Source organism: Leptodactylus fuscus, chromosome 8, assembly GCF_031893055.1.
Source record: "Leptodactylus fuscus isolate aLepFus1 chromosome 8, aLepFus1.hap2, whole genome shotgun sequence".
Taxonomy (NCBI): Eukaryota; Metazoa; Chordata; class Amphibia; order Anura; family Leptodactylidae; genus Leptodactylus; species Leptodactylus fuscus.
Window position 1 is genome coordinate 33,673,358 of NC_134272.1, and position 21,219 is coordinate 33,694,576.

At 42.0% G+C, this 21,219-nt stretch overlaps 1 protein-coding gene across 1 annotated transcript; it reads right to left on the bottom strand.

Moving 5' to 3' along the window:
* Positions 1-994: 994 nt before the first annotated feature.
* Positions 995-20,985, bottom strand: NDUFS1 (NADH:ubiquinone oxidoreductase core subunit S1). The gene is made up of 19 exons (XM_075284293.1): positions 20,833-20,985; positions 19,666-19,724; positions 18,864-18,955; positions 15,173-15,280; positions 14,860-14,936; positions 13,977-14,058; positions 13,691-13,821; positions 12,519-12,704; positions 11,654-11,788; positions 10,465-10,579; positions 8,768-8,913; positions 7,294-7,422; positions 6,009-6,138; positions 5,203-5,363; positions 3,295-3,449; positions 2,845-3,020; positions 2,141-2,275; positions 1,980-2,052; positions 995-1,319 (listed from the first exon to the last, which is right to left on the bottom strand). The coding sequence occupies exons 2-19, from the start codon at positions 19,718-19,720 to the stop codon at positions 1,228-1,230; spliced, it is 2,178 nt and encodes a 725-aa protein (XP_075140394.1). The 5' UTR covers positions 19,721-19,724; positions 20,833-20,985; the 3' UTR covers positions 995-1,227.
* Between the last annotated feature and the right edge of the window lie 234 nt (positions 20,986-21,219).

Genomic DNA, 21,219 nt, shown 5'->3' on the forward strand with positions numbered 1-21,219 from the left:
TAACTGCGTGTTCATTGGTTGACATAAGCAGGTGGGGTTCTGGACTGTATGTAGCTACTGCTCAATGAACCCCAAAGGTATGTGTGCACAGCTTTTTCAGGCAGATTTCAACATGGAAAATACATCATATCTGCCTCCCTTTGTTTTCAATGAAAATCAGTGACTGACACATCCTGCTTCACAACTCACTGAATATAAATTGGCATTCTGGCCAATAGCGGCATCAAAGAAGAAAGCCAAGGCCCAGCTAGCACTCTGGCTACATGGCAAAAATACTCATTGAATTTTTCCTACTTGTATTTTATAACGTGAACATAATCTAAGGATGGAATAACACAAGAGGGAATGAAGAAACAAAAAGAGGGGAGTGCTAATACTTCTCTGCACTTTTATATCTGCTCTGCTGTGCTTGGCACATAAAACTGCAGCAAATACTGTAAGGGTAAGTTCAGAGTTTTTTGGTCAGGATTTTGAGGTCGTATTTGCCTCAAAATCCTGACCAAAAAGACAGGTCCCATTGAAATCAAGCCGGTTCCCGGAAAAAGAAGCAAGATGCTCATTCTTCAGGCCGTTTCACCTCGCGATTCGGTCTCATGACACTCCCTCCTGCCGACTAGGCCTAATCCGAAGCAGAGTGCGCGACTGGATCCTGCTGCAGTGCAACGGCATTCAGTTGCAGCTACCCATTTTATGGACTGGAACCCGAGGCAGCCTCCTCCTCAGGTCCCGGTCCAAAAAACCCAGTGTGAACTTACCCTAAGGGTGTGTCTAAACCAAAATTGAGCTCAGACAAATTAGTTGCCAACTTAAGAGACCTCTCCTATCGGCTCAATGAGAAGGCAATTCCTATATGAAGGAATAAAAAGCAAACAGAGTAAAGAGAGGAAGGAAGGAGCGAGGGTACCTTAGGATTAGGATTTTATCCCGATATGAGACCAACTAGACCAGATCATCAGCAATCCACGCAGCTAAAAAAGTCAGAGACACCAGCAGCATACGTAATAAACCATTTAATAAGATTACAAGTCGTTTGTACACACGATTTTGGATGTGTGGTGTGCCTTATGTTATAAATTGCTTCAAAACAAGCACAGATGAAAAGCCAAAATCCTAAATTGCTCGGACAATGGTCCTACAAAGAGCAAGTAAGTAGATCGCTTTATTTAGTTCCTGATATAAATCAGTAGTGATTGCAACAAAGATCTTAACATGTGTCTGGATGACAGTTTAGCAGATGGAAGGTTCTTCTATCGCTTGTGCTCCTTCAGTCACAGCTTTTACACACTTGGCCATAGTCTGTGATGCACGCGTTATTGAATCTGCAGAGCAAAATCAATAGCAAACAATGAGGATTACATCTAGGGAAACAAGACTAGAATATATTTTTATTAGCATGATACAGCATTTGTTTTGTATAGATATTTAACAAGGTATATTCTATGTTCTAGCTTATTTTTTGGTCATCACAATAGTCTATCGTTAATTTGATAGATTTAATTTAGTGTATCCAGTTTGGAATTAACACTACAGAAATGAATACTTTTCCACTATGAAGCTACGTTCACACCAGCGCTTGAACTACTTTCTGAGTTTCCGTCCCCAAACCTGCTTAAAAATGCTAGAAGCACTTTTCTCTCTGAAATTTTTTGCCCATTATAATCTATAGGGTACGCAGGTTTCCATGGGTAACCGCTTTTTTAAGCAGATTAGGTTTCCATTCGGGGTGGGCTCCCAAGAGGACCCCCCCAAACGGAAGCCCCAACGCAGGTGTGAACCCAGCGCAAATAGGACTGCAAAAGTAACCCAAATTACAGGAGAACGTTATTTCCTATTCAGGCTCCGCTGGGTTTAGGCAGACCGTCACTGGCATTTACTGCAAATGTGTATTAAACATTTACCTAGGTGACTTAGTTAATTTATTACTAACTATTATAAATATGTTAGTCAAGTATAAAAATATCAGTCCATTTGTTCATTACCTGTCATATAGAAATCCTTAATGGACAGCTGAGGAGCAACCAATGGATCAGCAAGGAGCTGTTGGTTTGCAAGCTGAAATAAAGGAAAAGAATAGGATTAGAGAGATCTGGAACATTCCTACAAGTCTTTATAGCGAGTGTGCCATAAATAGGGAGATTACCTGCGAGAGCTCGGCTGCTTGCTTGAAGTAGTTTGCTTCTTCCACATCATCATATCGCACCAAGTTTGGTGACACTTCATGTAATCTATTCCTCACAGCATCAATGTCGTCGTATGGGAGTGTAAGGCCAGCTAACTGGAGAAGAAATATAACGCATTGTAATAATATTAGCGGTGAGCATAAGCACGTCCTCCATAACCTTCTATGTTTATCACTTGTACCCGCATGCTTGTATTCCCAGAAAATAACAATTATGGTACATGTTTTTTCATAACTTTGCATCGTGTTATATCTTGGTTGTGCCATTTAATTTAATTATCTATATTTTGTTCTAAATATATCTCCATGTCAATAGTTTGTGTCCTTACATAATTGGGCCCTGCCAGCACAATGTGAGATTGTGCAGGGACACGACTCCAATTAGTAACACTTGGCTGATAATTTTGTGATAAATTGACAGGAATATTAGCAGAGGAACTGCACAACACGGAAGAAAAGATGCTGCAGAAAAATGCATTTCTAATGTACATGTTTAATCGGAGTCCTATAAATGTGGCACAAATCTAAAAGACAGATAAAATGACCTATCCGCTGTCCTTGCCCATCATGCCTATTTTAATAACTACTTGCATTCTCCATAAAGTATTATTACACTTATTATATCCATATTCTGCCAGGAAAAGCTTTTATTTTGGTTATTGTACCTCTGACAGGGCACGAAGGATTTTCCAGTCTTCTCTTGCCATCCCAGGAGGACTCACTGCAACATGTGTTATCTGTGATCTGCCTTCTGTGTTGACATAGGTAGCCGACTTTTCTGTATAAGCTGCTCCTGGAAATATCACATCCGCCATAGGAGCTCCAACATCTCCATGGTGACCTGTTATAAGTCAGTGACACATATGAATATATGAAAAACTCTAATGTATCCTATCAGCAAAGATGAATATATAGCACACACTATATTTGGAAACACTATGAACGTTGAGGAGGTTCCTGAACATTTACATTAATACAATACTAGCCAGGAGGAGAAAGATGCAGTGGCAATGTAGGAAGGAAGCATGTGATCAGTCTGCGCACACACGTATAAAGTGTGTATACAATATACATAACAGGACAGGTGCGACATAATGCAAGTCTCAGAAACTTACCTTGGTAGATAATAAAGGCGCCTTTTGGCAAGTCCTGACGAGTGATGCAGCCGGCATCTGCACCAAGGAGGAAGAGAACTTTTGGAGGATTTTTGCGTATGGCATCCACCCCTGGTTTATAGCCCAGATCTAGGGCAGCAACTTGACTGGCCACTCTGTTGAGACATTGAAGAGTGACAACTGATATAGAATAGTATACACCGATGTGGATCGTCTCCTGACAACTCCTTCAAAGTTGAACTGTTATGACAGTTGAGGAACTGTCCATAAGTCTGGGCAATTAATCATATAACTAAAATCGATCATCAATCCGCAAGATGAAATCAATCATTTATACAGTTAGAATGCTCAAATAGTAGTGGCTTTAGTTACATACCCAGCTAAGACACAAGTCTATAGAGAGGGGAGGAGCAGGCTATTAACTGATTTATTGCCTCTTTCTGTGCACTGGAGATTTAATCTGGAACACAGCAGTGTTAAAAGAGTCCCCCGACTCACAGAGCAGCAGAGCTTATTAGTTGTAGTTATTTTCCAGCAACCTCCTCCTCCCCACTCCACAAACTTCTGGAAAAGTAACCCTATTACAAAGTTTCTTATATTCACCTGCACTATTCATTTATGAAGAGATGTATTATAATTGGAGGTATGCCATTACTAAAGCGCCTCAAATGTGTTAAAGGGGCTCTATCATTGGAAAAAGTCATTTTTAACTAAGCACATCCTTGCATAGCCTTTAGTAAGTCTATTCCACACCTACCTTTTCTATGTAAATTGCCTCAGTAGTTTTTGAATGAGACAGTTTTTATTCATATGCTAATTAGCCTCTTGGTGCACCGCGGAAGTTTCATTGTGGACCCTGTGCCTATTCTTTCCTATGTATGTGTTCAGCACAGGCTGCTGATGATGATAATAATGATGATGACGACTTCCTGCTTCCTGTTTGCACACATAGATAGGAGAGAATAGTAGAGAGCAGTGCTGCTGGGAACTTCCTGTGCTGGCTGGAAGCTAATTAGCATATAAATAAAAACGGGCTCATTCAAAAAACACTGAGGCAATTTACATACAAAAGATAGATGTGGAATAGCTTTCTAAAGGCTATGCAAGGATGTGATTAGTTAAAAATGACTTTTTCCAATGATAGAGCCCCTTTAAGACCAAACACTGCCATAAAGTGCAATAGCGCCAATTATGAAAGATATTGTACTACGTGACAATTCTGACTTCAGAACTGTATGCAAGTAACAATTCAGGTTTATCTTGACTAATCATGATCATAGTCAACTATATGAAAAAACAGTTCTACAGGACCTATAACTTAGTGTTCAGGGGTTTAACTTACTCAAATGATTTTGAGATTGTTTTTTTTGTGACACACAGTACTTCATGTTAGTGGTGACCATTGATCAATATTTTTGTATTTATTTAAAAATTGGATGTTAGAAGGCCTACAAGTGTAACTGCTATTTTCCAGACTTACAAAAAAAATTCCCAAACCCATTTGTTAGGGACCATTTTCAGTTCTGAAGTGGATTTAAAGTCCTATATATTAGAAATTGACAAGGTGATTCTGAGCTTTGACATTGTCCGCCTCTGATTGGCGCTATGAATCACTGCCTTGCCTGCTCCTGCCTAACATTGCCCACCTGACTGTACAGAATTTAAAGGCGCTCTATCAGCAAAATTATGCCGATAGAGCCTTACATATGCGTGAATAGCCTTTATAAAGGCTATTCAGGCACCGCTAAACTTATATTAAACTCAGGTATTGCTGCAGTTTTACCACGAAACACAAGCATCTTTGTGACACATGTGGCCCTAGTCTAACCACTAGTATGTCTACAAGCACATGCTGTATTCACATTATCAACACTTCATCTAAGTGAATTTGATATGTTGAAACTTTACCTGTGCAGAATATTCAGAACCTTCCAGTTCTCAGGGACTCCGCTACTGCTCCTGACATTTTGTGCAAGAGAAGATACAGCAGCATGGATAGCTGGCCCATCTTTGCGTTGCAAGGCACTGCTGCCTACCACAATCATGGGCTTTTTGGCCTGGCTAAGAACCTGCAACAAATTAAATTTATAAACAATGAAATTCATGTTACAGAAAACTGATGACAAACAAGAGTGCATCCAGGCAATTTATATTAAAAAAAAAAAAAAAAAAAAAAAGTATCCTAAACCCAAAATCTATAAAATTGCACACCTAAGCTATAGAAGACAGGAAAAATTGCAAAGGACATTGCCAATTTTAAAGGGAACTTGTCACCAGGAAAATTAAATCTGCAAACAGAGTGTTAAAGAGCAGTAGGAGCTGAGCAAATAGGTTTGTGGGTGAAGATTCAGTATAAGCTGTCATTTACCTATAGGAATCTCTGCTCTTTGACATAAAGTCATGTCGGAGGTCACGTCGGAGTGATTGACAGCCACCCCTCTATCACTAGGTATACAGAGATAGATGTCAATATCTGATAAGACAAGGAGGTGGTCCTTATATCATATAACAAGCAGAGATTTCAATAAATAATATATAAATGATACAGAATCTCTCCCCACAAACCTATTATTAATATGCTCAGTTGACAGTCTTATAATGGTTACTTTGTGCCGAGGTTGGCAGGGCAACAACTAAAAATGCACATACGGTTTTTTGAGCCTAAACTTTGATCACTTCCTTTTGCTGAACACTGTACGACATGCACAACTTACCTTACTGAACGGATGCTTTCCACTTGCAATATCCTTGATTATCTGAGGGGAGTCTCCCAAATGATCATAAGTGTAGGTCAGATCAACAGGACTTCCTACTACAGCTACCTGGAGGTCATTGTGAAGCCAGCTGAATAGGAGACACACAAGATTAATCCATTATGAGAATGCTGTGATTCAAGTGATACTAAAAGAGTGTAAGATAGAGAAAACATTTATCAATGGCAGTGACGAGTCTGATGACATGAATGTGCCTTACAGGGGTTAGCAAGGCACCCTGCATCACCTGATTGGGCCCAGCAACCATACCAAACAAATGGCTCCCAAGGGTAGGGTGTGGAGCATTTGATCACCAGAGACAACCCTTTCCATGAAGTGACCTCTCAAACAGTTCCAACATCTGAGATATTAAAGTCAATGACTGGAAAGGTGCTCTGGAAGATGCAGTCGTGCCCAGCTTATCTGCATATGGAGTAAAAGACGAATTTCTAAGCAGTAAGATTTCACAAGAAAGTGATGTGCAGTATATGAGTAAATGCCCCTTCAACAGTATATAATTGGTCTGGTGGTAGTAGACTCCCTTTAAAGGGGCTCTATCAGCAAAATCATGCTGATAGAGCCCCACATATGCGTGAATAGCCTTTAAAAAGGCTATTCAGGCACCGTGAATGTTATATTAAACTACCCCCCCCCCCTTCCCGTTTTAAAAAAATAACCTAAAAAAGAATGTGCTCTACTTACGGATCGTGCACGCTGGGCGGGCATTCAGGGTGTGTCTTCATCTTTATCCACGCCTCTTCTTCCTCCGATGTCCTCGGGTCCCGTCTTCTTCCAGCGCTCGCTCGCGGACACATATTAAAAAACGGCCTGGGCACATGCGCAGTAGCATGCGGCTTCTACTACGGCTACTGCGCATGCGCCCAGGCTATCACTGTCCGTTCGCGAGCGCTGGAGGAAGACGGGACCCGAGGACATCGGAGGAAGAAGAGGCATGGATGAAGATGAAGACACACCCTGAATGCTTGCCCAGCGTGCACGTTCGGTAAGTAGAGCACATTCTTTTTTAGGTTATTATTTTAAAACGGGGGGGAGGTAGTTTAATATAACTTTTATGGTGTCTGAATAGCCTTTTTAAAGGCTATTCACGCATATGTGGGGTTCTAGCAGCATGATTTTGCTGATAGAACCCCTTTAACAGGCAGCAGCAACCAATGGGGACATTTATGGCCCGATCATTAAATATAATATAACAAGGATGTAAAATCTTGTAGAGATAGAAACAAACCTCTTGCGAATTCTTGCATTAAATAGTGGAGCTTCATATCGAGGATTGGTACCAATAAGCAGTAAAACATCAGCCTCTTCCACACCAGCAATCCTTGAATTCAGCAGGTAATTTGACCGCAGGTCTGTGCTATACATTAGAGGAAGTAAATGATAAAAATTAACACTGTATTAATGGACTTCAGCTCAGACATCAGATAACGCTGCAGGATTGTATGAAGTTAGTTTAAGAAGTTTAAAAGGGGTGTCTGACCCAAATATATATAAAGTCACAGAGAGCGGGTCGTCTGTTCTGGCTCCATGGAGGGTCCTGAACAAAGAACCCCTCTGAATGGTTATCACATAATACTAAATCTTCTTAAGTGTGTTCTGTCTGGCTGCCGCTTCCCTTGGCAAAAAAAAAGGTATTAGTTCACCTGATACTGCTTTGGTAACTATCAGAAAGGGATTGTGTCCAATAAGGCAACCAAAAATAATGTATAATCTATAATAGGGCTGGATGATGATGACCCAAATCAAAATCACAATTAATTGAAATTATATTAAATAATTACTTTAAGACACTCCCCTTTTTATATGCCATGTCATGCTACTGAATTTTGGTTTTGGCTATTCACATATCTGCAGTCCAGATTAGATATTGTACAGTTAGTGACATATACTTTTGTCAATGGCAGTGTAAGACAGGACGGCATTGATGCTAAATAATTGATGTCGTCAGCAAAATACACCCATCTTTCTGAGGTAGCTGAACAGAATCTCTTCATGCTGGCTGTCTCCACCAGAACCCATTGAAGAGCTCTGTAGATAGATTTCAGATCTGTAGACTTGTTTACTATTAGGTAGGCATTTGTAGGCATTTAAGTAGCTGAAAATAGTGCTGAAAGAAAGGAACACCCTAAAAATAGCTCTTAGATGTCAGAGGCCAATTTCTCTTGAAATTGTATCTGCATTTTTCAGCCTGTAAAATATTCCATGTGAACATAGATGGATGATAGCCATCAACACTGACTCAGCCCTAGTACAAGCAGGAAGTCTCTGTCTATTGTATGAGCTTCACTGACAAGAAACAAAGTGTAAACTTTCACAATTTATTATTCTTTTACTTAAATATAGCTAGTCACATGTAAAGAAGAAAAAACAACAAGGCAAAAAGTCAACAAATGGATCTTGTCCGCATAAAGATGATCATCTCTTAGTACTGGCAGAAGGAATTAAAGGGTTTATGTCAAGCTTTATCTATGGTTACTATCCTCAGCATAGATCATCAATATCAGATCAGTAGGGTCTATTACCTGACATTCTGAAAAACAGTAGAACACGGAGTCCTAAGAGATGATGCCCCAGAATTTTCCAGTTATGGGGAATCCAAGTATTTACTAAAACAGACATGTCAGGAGCAGGGACAGGTCCTCTAAAAAAAATATATGATCTATGTATCCTTTTAATTAGACAAGTAATGTAAAGTCTCTTACCCAGCTCCAGAGTTAGGGAAAACTTCTTCAGTACACAGGTTATCTGAATTCAGACGGTTCAGCAAATCTTTAAGAGCAACAAGTGACTCAGCATCCACCAAGCCACCAGCAATAGCTGCTATATCTTTGCCCTGGACACTTTGCAACTAGAAAACATATTCATTTGTACAATGTGTGAAAGTAGTTTTTCCACAAATAGCCATAAACATTTTGTGAGGTTATCCCATCTGGAGAACTTCATTACCAAATCATATCCCGTAGCAATCAGCTGATCACCCTGGTATCAGCAGCTGACAACCCTCTGAAGCTATGGGAATCACTGACAACAAAGCTAATACTGATCTACAGGACACAGCATAATATGTGAGTTTTTGTCTCACTGCATTCTAGGAACCAAGACACATATCTATCCTTTGAGGTCTGTCTGGGAGTTGCTTTTTGCAGTGGCCCTCTACTTTGGTTAATAGATAAGGCCAGAACCCCCACCACCACCTAATGACAGCCAAATGCCCTAAAAGAGCATATAAACAAGGCTTGTTCTAACAGGATAATCCCTTTAAGAATCAGTTACTTATATCAGTTACTACCGTGTTTCCCCAATAGTAAGACGTAGCGGGGGTTTTAGGGAGGTCGGCTAATGTAAGACATACCCCGAAAGTAAGACATAGTGGGACTTTCGGGGTAAAAATAATGTAAGACACTGTCGCTGACGCTGTGCTGTGAGAGCCGGGGGGGGAACGCCCCCTCCCTCCCCGATAATGCTCGTCTATGGACGAGTACTGCGAGCAGAGGGAGGGGGCGTTCCTCCCGGCTCTCACAGCACAGCGCTGTGAAGAAGGACTTTGCCGGCGGCCGTTTAACCCCCCGCGTGCCAGCCGCTTCTATTCATTTCAATGGCACGCTTCCATTGAAATGAATGGAAGCGCTCGGCACGCGAGGAGTTAAAGGGATTCTTCCATTAAAAGAAGTTCTTTCCACTGACCACGTCGGAACAGCCTTAAAAAAGGCTATTCGTCTCCTACCTGTTGCCGTAGCCAGCGCCGCCTTCTTCCTCAGCTGCGTCCGCCCCGTCTATGTCCCCGTCGGGCCTCATGGATGACGCATGCGCAGTCGGCTCTAACAGGCTCTCGCAGCCAGAGCCGACTGCGCATGCGTCATCCATGAGGCCCGATGGGGACATAGCCGGGGCGGACGCAGCTGAGGAAGAAGGCGGCGCTAGCTATGGCAACAGGTTAGAGACGAATAACCTTTTTTAAGGCTATTCCGATGTGGTCAGTGGAAAGAACTTCTTTTAATGGTAGAATCCCGTTAAGCGGTGGCCGCCGGCAAAGTCTGCCTGCCGCTTCCATACATTGCAATGGGAGCGCGCTATTCAAATAGTAATCGCGCATCTCTAACTTCAATTGTAAGAAGTTACAATTGAAGTTAGAGATGAACGAATACTATTTGAATAGCGCACTCCCATTGCAATGTATGGAAGCGGCAGGCAGACTTTGCCGGCGGCCGCCGCTTAACTCCTCGTGTGCCGCCGCTTCAATCCATATGATTGATGATGATGGGGGGGGGGGTTGGTTTTCCCAATATAAGACATACCCCGAAAGTAAGACATAGTGGGACTTTTGGGGGTAAAAAGAATGTAAGACACTGTCTTACTTTCGGGGAAACACGGTAAGTGTTAGTTTATCTATAATACTCACCACTCCAGCCACCTTAGTCAGAACATCTTCCCAGGAAGCCGGAACCAGATAACCTTTATCATCCTTGATCATTGGTTGGGTAAGTCTTTGACGCTTCAGACCATCATAGGCAAATCTGTTTATAGAGAAATTACTTGTGACTTAATGGACTTGCAGATATAACTAAGTCTGCAAAAACGAACAGTACATGTAAATCTTAAACTTTGTAATATATCTTATTGGTCTATGAAAACGGGAGGAGGATTCGGCTGGCAAAGGCATTCCAGTAATTGCTGCTTGCATATTCTTCTACACTGTAAGAACAGCACTTTACATTTTGCTATATTTTCCAACTATAACACTACACAGAATGAGGCAATAATAATGAGGCACAGCAGCCTCCTCCTCCATAAAGTCCTGTGTGAAAGGCTAGGTAAGGAGACCGATCTCTACACAAACCAACCATTTCATTGAAGTTATGGAGAAGGACCAACTTTGGACACCTTCTACATTTACCAAAGGTGTTTTATTAATCATTATTTTTATGGATTGCAGCTCCATCTTCATGAAAATTAACTGAAAATGACTTTAGGGGTGTGTGTTCTCTGTTTGGACTTCACCCTCTGCCCTAGATCAGGCTATGAGTAAGGAGCCCCTATAGCGCTCCGAAACGCGTCAGCCAGACGCCGTCTTTTTCCTCTTGCCATCATGGACTTTTTTTGAATACCAACATTGATATAAATTTTATTCTGGATTCTGATGAAAATAAAGGCTACGTTTTATTAAAGTTTGTTTGCTGGATTCATCGTTTGGCTCTGCCCTAGATGACCGCCCCTGCCGACCTGCTCCGTCCACACTTTGTCTGCAGTTAGGGGCTATTATCTAGAGCAGATTCCTTGCAGGAGAAGACACGCCCCTAAAGCACTTTTCAGCTAATTTGCATACAAATTAAATGTTGAATTTCATGAAAATGCAGAATAAAAAAAAATATATCTTTGGAAAGCGTAGAGGCCGCTCTACAAGGTACTATTATTAATTTCATTATGACTGACTTTCTTTAATAAGATATATTATAAGGTTTGATATATTCACATGTACTATTCATTTATGAGAAGTGACTTAGAACTGGAGTTACACTTTAAATATTAAAAGAAAGTTGGTGAATTCAGTACATGCACAGTAGTGAAAAGTTAGCAAAATCTTTTTATACCTGGTTTTATCAGAAATCCATTCCTCATTAATATCCTCATGCATTTTAGGCAATATTCTCATTACTTCTCCACCTCTCGTGCTGACCACAATGTTACTACCCAGAGCGTCCAGGACATCGATGGATTCGGTTTTCCTGTGTACAAAATCAGATGGGGAATTAGGACCTTAACCGACTAGCAGATACATTAATATTGAAAAAGCCCTCCTGAAATGGTCACACTTTTATTGCAGATTTTGAACTTATGGATGAAAAAAAATAACTCCTTATGTGTATTTTAACCCTTTAGCAATCTAACACATTTTAGTCTTAACAGGGTTATCTCCTTAATATTGATGGACTATCATCAGTGGTTGGACACCAGGAACCTCTGTTGATCATTGGTACAGAGACAGAGCACCTCTTGGTATTGTATACATACCACACGACACGCTGCTCGCTCAATATACAAACTGTTGCTGTTGTTGTCTCATTGTAATGTATGGGGCAGCACTGTAATACCTACACTCACCACTGACTTGCAAAATGTCAAATATCTGTTTTATTATCTGTGTATCAGCTACTGAGAGAAACTAAGCAATTAGATATTGATGACTCTTTAAAGTCAATAAAATAAAGAATGCTAATTCTAACAAGGCTTTATCCAGAGATTAAGGCTATAAGCAGATGCTGCAAGTCTCCCCCTTACAGAAATTAACATGTGGGGTTTAGTTTAAAATCCAAAGCATGGCATTGCTTTGTGCAGATTTTCACTGAGAGTTGTAACGTGGATTTTGCCGTTGTATATCCACACAACATTTTTACGTGTGCGTGTGGAAGCATACCAGCCAAAAATACAAACTTGTCTTGTCTTGCCTCTACGTACCTAGTTTCCCAGGGTCGAGCAGTGAATGCATAAGGTTTGGAAGTTAATGCTCCAACAGGACACAAGTCTATGATGTTACCAGACAACTCGGACATAAACATTTTTTCTATGTAAGTGCCAACTTGCATGTCATTTCCTCTACCAGTAGTTCCAAGGTCATCAACACCAGCAACCTCACTGGCAAATCTAAAATGAAAGAAAAACCCATACATACAATTCAGACACCACTGAGCAGTACTTTAAACCCTTCCCGCCGACAGCATTTTTCGATTTTCATTTTTGACCCCCCCCCCCTTCCAAACCCCATAACTCTTTCATTTCTCCACTCTCAGAGCCATATGAGGGCTTAAAGAGGACCTTTCACATCCTCAGGGCACATGCGGTATAATACACCGCTAGAAAGCCAACAGTACTGTGAGATGGAGCGTTCCTTACCACCCAGCCATGACGCTGAGCGGTGAGGAACACTCCCTCTTGACAGTCCTCATCCATAGACGAGTACTAGGGGGGCGTTCCTCACCGCTTAGTGTCATGGCTGGGCGGTAAAGAACACCACCTCTCAAAGTACAGCGCAATAGACGGTACTGTGAGGAAGGACGTTCCTGACAGACTGTCAGAAACGCCCTTCTGACACTTAAGAGCTACGGTAACAACACAGATAGCTCTTCAGCGGGGGCACAGAACGGGAAAGCCTGAATTCAGCGCACTGTCGGCTTTCTAGCGGTGTATTACAGCACATGTGCCCCATGCGCCGCCAGGAAAATGGCGCCTCAGTCAGCTTTGACCGAGACGCCAGAAGGGTTAATGCCCACGATTGGTGCGGGCACCGACCGTGGGCATTAGCGCATAATGTCTGCTGTATGAAACAGCAGACACCAGGCGGCTATGGCGGCCGCCATAGTTAAACACCCTGCATCCGCCGTAATAGTTCAGCGGATGTCAGGAAGGGGTTAAAGAAGTTGTCTTATCCCAAGGATAAGTCCAGCAGAGTGGAAACAGCTCTCTTTACTGTGGCCCATAAAGAGAAGAGCAAAGAAAGGAATACCTCTCCATAATAACCATATCAGATATTACCTTTATGAGGCAACCTCTCTAAATATGAAGAAATAGGGCTACTAGAGAAAGAAAGACGATTTACTGCACAGCTACTATAAAAGCACAGTAACAATTACCGAATACATCTGGTGCACTGAATGCAGCGGGTCATGATGGTCTTAACCAAGGGGCCAAGGTTTTTGTCCTCCACTGCACGTTTTCCTTCTGTAAACCTGCTCCTATCACTACCAAACATCATTGACTGATCCTGCAAGAGTAAAAAAAAAACAAAAGAGCTGCCTAATACTGCTGCAGAACTGAACGCCCACACAGTAGCTCCATTACTGTAGGGTCAATTCATTATATAACACAGATTAGACACATGGAACTCAATGGACGTTCCAACTACGTACACAAATTTACCTGCAAATCACATTCTCCTCCTTGATCACAAATAGGACAATCCAAAGGGTGGTTTGCCAGCAAGAACTCCATCACCCCCTCTCTAAGTGAAACAAAATGATATAAGTCACAATATAAGTATCGACTACTGGAATGCAGTTGATAGTTTTAGCTTTTCCTTGCATTTAATTCTGCAAAGACATCTTAGAAAACCATTACAAATTCTACAGCTACAATAAGATTGTGCAGCTGCAGGAGTGGACAGACAGCAGTGACAGCTACATTCCCTATAGAAAAGGCAGAGGCATGTGGTGGCCAGTCACACTACTGAGCTTCATTTTGACATGTTTAAGGACATTACATCAAAGTTGGATCAGCCTGTAGTGTATTTTTCCGCTTTAATTTTGGGGATGACTCCAAATCCAGGCCTCCATTGGTTAATACATTTGATTTCCATTGATGATTTCTGTGTGATTTTGTTGTCATCACATTCAACTTTGTACAGAACAAAGTATTCAATGAGAATATTTCATTCATTCAGATTTAGGATGCGTTATGTGAGTGTTCCCTTTATTTTTTTGAGCAGTGTATTTACATCTGAGCTATATAGGTGCACTGATATGTGTGGAAACATCTGAAATACAACAGCTCAGTTCACTGTATAGATATCAACAGTGGGAGAGTCTACAGTCCTCCCCAGATTAAACCAAGTCTCAGATGCATATGTATTAAAACATAACCCCCCCCCCATGCCCCACTATTGCTGTGATATGAAAGCCACTATGATGCTTCCTGGAGTCATGTGATCACTGTGTAGCTGCAGAAGCTACTGGGTCCTAGTAGTCCAAGATCAACAGTCTATATTCCCCCTTAAATCCGCATATAGGGTCTCAGTTTTCCATACCTTGCTTTCCTGCTTTTCTCTGAATTTGTCAAGATATTCCAGCCTTTCATGACCGGCATAGCACAAGCAGCTACAGGCTGAGAAGAAAGGGACAAGTGTATCATGAAATTCCTTTAAAACCCAGAAACATCTTCCCTGTTCACCATATTCTAGAAAGTGAATAAATATGTTCTATATTCACTGAATGTGTTAACATATAGAAGGGAAAATGAGAACAAATCCCTTACAAATACTGTATAAAAAAAAACACCTATTACTTCTATAAGGCCATAAAGATACAGATATAGATATTAGGCTTGATCGTTTCACAAACCTTGGGGGCTTTCTCTATTTCCACAAGACACATACGACAGTTTCCAGCTACTGACAACCGTTCATGGTAACAGAAGCGAGGTATCTGTACTCCCACCTTCTCACAGGCCTGCAAGAGAACGAGACTGAAGTTCAGATTTTAATTATATTTAATACTAGTAATACTTTAATACTAAATTATGTTCATATAATATGCAGAATAAGATTAAGATAATTTGAGGTTCCTTTCTAGATTTACTAGAGGGTTAAGGCAAAGAAACTGAGACATGCTTGGTCTCTGTTACAATTGTAAACATGATACAAAAGACAACATTAAAGGGGTATTCCCATGTACATAACCATGTTTAAAGGGATCCTATCTTTTAAACACATTTTTTCCTCCCTAACATGTCAGAATAGTCTTAAGAAAGGCTATTCGTCTCCTACCTTTCGTTGTCTTCTCCGCGCCGCCGTTCACCTGCAATCCCGTTTTTTTTCGGTATGTAAATGAGCTCTCTTGCAGCACTGAGGGCGGGCCCCAGCACTCAAACAGCACTGGGGGTGTCCCCAATGCTGCCAGAGAGCTCTCCAGCGCCGCCTCCATCTTTTTCGGGAATGAGGTCTTCACCGCATCTTCTTACTTTTAAGCCTCAAGCCTAGGGCAAGCTGACTGCACACGCCCACGGCCACAAGAAAAATGGCCGGTTCCACATTACTGTAAGCGGCCATTTTCTCGTGGCCGGCAGGCATGCACAGTCGGCTTGCCCTAGGCCTAGAAGTAAGAAGACAACGCCGGAAGAAGACGCGGTGAAGACCTCGTTCCAGAAGAAGATGGAGGCAGCGCTGGAGAGTTCTCTCGCAGCTTTAGGGCCGCCCCAGTACTGTTTGAGCGCTCGGGCCTGCCCCAGAGCTGCAAGAGAGCTCATTTACATACCGAGAAAAACCGGGATTGCAGGCGAACGGCGGCGCGGAGAAGACAACAAAAGGTAGGAGACGAATAGCCTTTCTTAAGGTTATTCCGACATGTTAGAGAGAAAAAAATTGTGTTTAAAAGATAGGATCCCTTTAAATTTGCAGATAATTAAAAGTTAAACATTTTGAAAATAAGTAATTAAACATTTTGCAGAGTTTTAAAGATTCTCTCTGAATAAATATATATGTATTATAATAATTATAATATAATATATATAATATTATATAGAACAATATATTAAATATTATATATATATTTATACAGGACCTTTCTAACATAAGAAAATCAGCCATGATCTCCTTATTGTGGCTGGGATATCGTATAATACATGAAGTGTCTCTGTCTCATAACCCAAGTGCAATAAGAATATCATGGCTGGGTTCCTGACATAGAAAGTTTCTGCATTTGTGGCCGTATCCATTGGCAACAGAGTAAGACAACAGACTGTCACCACTAAGAAAGTTTCAGAAAATCTTTAAAACTCTGCAGAATTTTTAACTACTTATATTTGCAAAAATGTTTAATGTTTAACTATCAACAAATATACATGATTATGTGCATGGGAATACCCTTTTAAGCAAAATGGTGTCAACCGTATTTTTTTTCCCATTACTTTTGTAGGGTAAAATACGATAAAGTGAATTTGCTTTAAGTCTAGTTTACAGTACTTCTGACAGACATATACATGGTAATACCCCTACAGTTATCTATAAGCCATTGTGTTTTTTTTCTTTTAAACACAATTTACTCTGAACAAATAGGATCCAAACACTCAGATCTACTAATCAGGAGAACGGAGGACGGTTCTGAGTGGAGCGGTGGTGAGGCAGTCACCTTAAAGGGGTATTCCCATGATGCTTGTTCACTAACCTGCAGGCTGTTGTGCTCTCTTCACTTCCTGCTTTTTTCGGCACATAGGTGGGCGGGGTTTCACTTGCGCAGGATTGGTTGTAAATGAATTACCACAGTGTGAAGCTGATGTAGCAGAGCTGGATTTGAGTCAGTTTGCATTACATACAGAGGTATTGGACTCCCTATCTCAGCTCTTATCTGCCAAATTCAATTAAACCGACTGATAAGAGCTCAGAAATCCCAGAGCTCTCTGAGAAGCTCAGCTACTTAAAGAGGACCTTTCACCATTTTTCCCAAAGGCAGTTCTATATACTGCCGGAAAGCTGACAGTGCGCTGAATTCAGCGCACTGTCGGCTTTCCCGATCTGTGCCCGGTGTAAAGAGCTTACGGTCTGGTACCGTAGCTCTTCTATGGTCAGAAGGGCGTTTCGGACAGTTAGCCAGGAATGTCCTTCTGCCTCGCAGCGCCTATCGCGCTGTACTGTGAGAGCCGGGAGGAACGCCCCCCTCCCTCTGCTCGCAGTACTTGTCCATAGACGAGCATTATCAGGGAGGGAGGGGGCGTTCCTCCCCGCTCCACAGCACAGCGCGATAGGCACCGCGAGGCAGAAGGACGTTCCTGGCTAACTGTCAGAAACGCCCTTCTGACCATAGAAGAGCTACGGTACCGGACCGTAAGCTCTTCACACCGGGCACAGATCGGGAAAGCCGACAGTGTGCTGAACTCAGCGCACTGTCAGCTTTCCAGCAGTATATAGAACTGCCTGTGGGAAAAATGGTGAAAGGTCCTCTTTAAAAGACACAAACAACTCCGAGCTGCTCCCAGCCCCCCCCCCAGGGAGCAGGCAGCTACATCACTTGTCAAATGAGCAGATAATCCCAAGGGCCATAGAAACGGAGTGTAAACAATGAACTGAATAAATTAAGAAAGCAGCCAAACAAAGCAGTTTTGATAAAGCAATGCATTTAGGAAAAGTTTTAAATCCACATAAACTAGCAGTATAGATAGGATCCTTGTGATGGGACAACCCCTTTAAAGGGGGCACCGGACCCCAATAATCTGCAAATTATCTCCTATCCTCATATCAGTATCTATATCTCTGGCTGGCTGAGATGGCTGGGATTACAGAAACAGCCAAACATAGCTGTCCTATGCTGTTTACTTAAGTTCCAAAGAAGTAAATAAGAGTTAAGGAAAAAGTATAACACAGCAAGTCATAGTAACCTGAAGTTCCCATTACTTGAAACTATTTAGTAACTTCGAGCCACATATTGCCAGATCACAACTGGCTTAGGGGAGGAATATCCCTTTAGCAAAAGTCCAATACAATGGAATTGCAGTTTAGAGACATGTATGAATTGATATGCCATATACCTTTGAATTAGGTTAGGAAAAGAAGAAAGAAAAAAAAAAAAAAAAAAGAGGCCGACCTCCCACAAGATTGAATGGAGAAGTGTTTTGCATGTGAAATGAATCTTAGGAGTTTCTGCCTGCCAAGGACTATGTATAAAGATGGAAACCTCTAAGCTACACACAAAAGAAACCTCAGTTGAAGAAAACCCTTAGAGCTAGTACACACGGGGCAAAATTGGTCAGGAATTTGACGCGGAATCTGTGTCAAAATCCTGCCGCCTCCCACTGAAATCAATGGGAGCCGGTCATTTCCTTTTTCCATGAGCAGTTTGTTCACACTCGTGGAAAAAAGAAGCAAGCTGCCCGTTCTTCAGGCGGATTCATTTGGGCCTAATCCGGAGTGGAAAGCCATGACAGGGTGCCAGTGCACTGCATCGACATCCCGTCGCCCTGTGAACTAGCCCTTATGGTAAAAAAAATAGGCAATGTAATTGTAAATATCCATATCAAAAACTTAAAATAAATAAACTGTACCTGCAGCACTGTGGTGCCAGGCTCAACCATCACTGGTTTGCCATCCACAAAGACTTCCAACAGATTGCTTGCAGCGGTGCTTGTTGTTCGGACTGTGAATAACAGAAAAGTAAAAGAAATTGTTATCCACAAACAAAGTAAAATCTGCATGTAGGCTAAAAGTTTATTACGGTATTACATAGCAATACGATGTTGGGACAAAAAAAAAAGGATTTCATATAAGAGAGAATAATAAACAGTGAGGAAAGTTACTGTCGAAAATGTGATAATGGCAGCGCTACAAAATCATAACATGAAAGCCAAGCAAACAGCTAAAGCTAAATTCACACTCGTGTTCAAGTCTCCATCCCCCATTCAGCTTAAAATCGCCAAAGATAAAAGTTCTGTAAGGAGGATTTTTCTCTCTTCCATTTTTGGAGCAGAGCCTATTATAACCTATGGATTCCAGGGGTTTCCACATGTAAACGCTTTTTAAGGGGATAGGGTATCCACCTTTCAGGTCCCCAAGCGGACTTGAAGGACAGAAACCCGCAAGCTAATGTGAACCTAGCCTAAGTCTATCATTTACAAAACACTTCTAGAGGTAACACAAAGGCAACAGGACAAAAATATGGATCAATCAGAATGCCAAGCGGGGCAATAAATAATCAGTGTATGAAATTGTGACAAGTACTGTAGAGTATTTACTAAAGCCAGTGCAAAGGAAAGATGTTCAATTGTCTATAGCAACCAATAAATTCACCCGGACACTTGAGAAATCTCCGACATACATGTATAACATTCATCTCAACCACATACTCACCATTGTTTATGGTGGCACTTGTTAGAGCCCTGCGAACAGCGGGGAAAAGCAGCATGGTGCTGAAAAGAAATAGAAAAAGGGATATATAATACCAGGGTCAAATTCTGTATTTCATGCTAACAAAATCACATCCAGGCTACTAGATTTTCAGTTCATGTGAGATCTGTATAAATGTTACCAAAGATAATAACTGGCCCCATCAAAGGAAAGTAACAAATGTAGGTTTTTCTACTCTCCTATGTTGAGACCACTCTTGTTTTTGGCAATACACATACGGTAGGCACTTTACTATAATATTTTTTTTATTGTAACCAATATGTGAAGGTAGCGCAGATGTGATCAAGCACCAAGAGAAAACCTTCAGTAATGCCCATGAAAAGTGGGGAAAAGTAGACTGCATGCTTATCAGTGATGGCACAGGTCTAAAGTTGATAAAAGACTTATGTCCATCACCTTCAACCAAGGGATCAGTGGTCATGAGTTATCCGCAGCTCAAGACTTTGCAGAACTGATGCCATTCTCTTGGATGCCAACTATCCGACCACTTGCGCATTTCTCTATTATGGCTACAATTAATAGTCATGTGTAAGATATCGTGTAACAGAAGAGATGGGCTAGATCTATGCAGGTAAGAGCAGCAATACCAGGTAGCCCCTCATATAGCAGAAGGCAAAGAGGAATACACCTATAGACAGTACTGATCTATACGTCCTGTGTCATCCTGGCACTTATAGACGTCATTGTCTAGAGGGGGCAGCCACCTGGGTCATCCTGGCACTTATAGAAGTCAATGCTTAGAGGGGGCAGCCACCTGGTCATCCTGGCACTTACAGAAGTCATTGTCTAGAGGGGGCAGCCACCATAACACTTATAGAAGTCAATGCCTAGAGGGGGCAGCCTTTGTTTTCAGGTCACTACTGCTCATCATCATGTCCCAGATCTTCTCATACATAAGTGTAATATATGGGCACAGGCCACTGCTCCTCAGCCCCTTCCCTCCATGCCCGGGTGATGTGACCACTAGCAGTGCAGTCCGCTGCAGCCATAGCTGTCAAGGGCATGAGAGTCACCCTGCTGCGCATGATACCTGCTCCTGCCGGAGAGCTTCTCCCGCACCCCGCCTCACACAGGTAAGTGCCCGCCATACCCCACTCCCGCCTCACTCACCCCGCTGACTTCCCTTCGGGGATCTGCAGCTATTTGGCCTTACAGCCCACAGCAGCGTCAACCTGCCCCCGGACAATATGGCCGACTCGGTAATCTTCGGAGTCGCTCGGAAATTGTAATGAACCTTCGGAGATTTCCGGCAAGTGCTACAACAACTTCCGGCAATGCAGCGCGTCACCCTAGTGCGGGTGAGAACCGGAAGTCTACACTGTATGACTAGCTGACGGGATTTTGTCATTCACTTTATTATCACCGCGCTAGGCCGTTGTGTATTATCCCCTATTATAATCGCGGGCTAAGACTTTAGCCATTTACTGCGACTGTCAAACGCGACACCTCGAGGCTCCTCCCCGGATCACGTGACAGATGCGGACGTCATGGCTATAA

Excerpts from the sequence above, each read along its gene's own strand:
- NDUFS1 (XM_075284293.1), bottom strand. The coding sequence starts at position 19,720 with ATGCTGCTTTTCCCCGCTGTTCGCAGGGCTCTAACAAGTGCCACCATA. Across the intron at positions 15,281-18,863 it reads CTGGCACCACAGTGCTGCAG|GCCTGTGAGAAGGTGGGAGT; the intron begins GTACAGTTTATT and ends GTTCTCTTGCAG. Across the intron at positions 2,276-2,844 it reads TCCTTCGTGCCCTGTCAGAG|TTAGCTGGCCTTACACTCCC; the intron begins GTACAATAACCA and ends TTTCTTCTCCAG.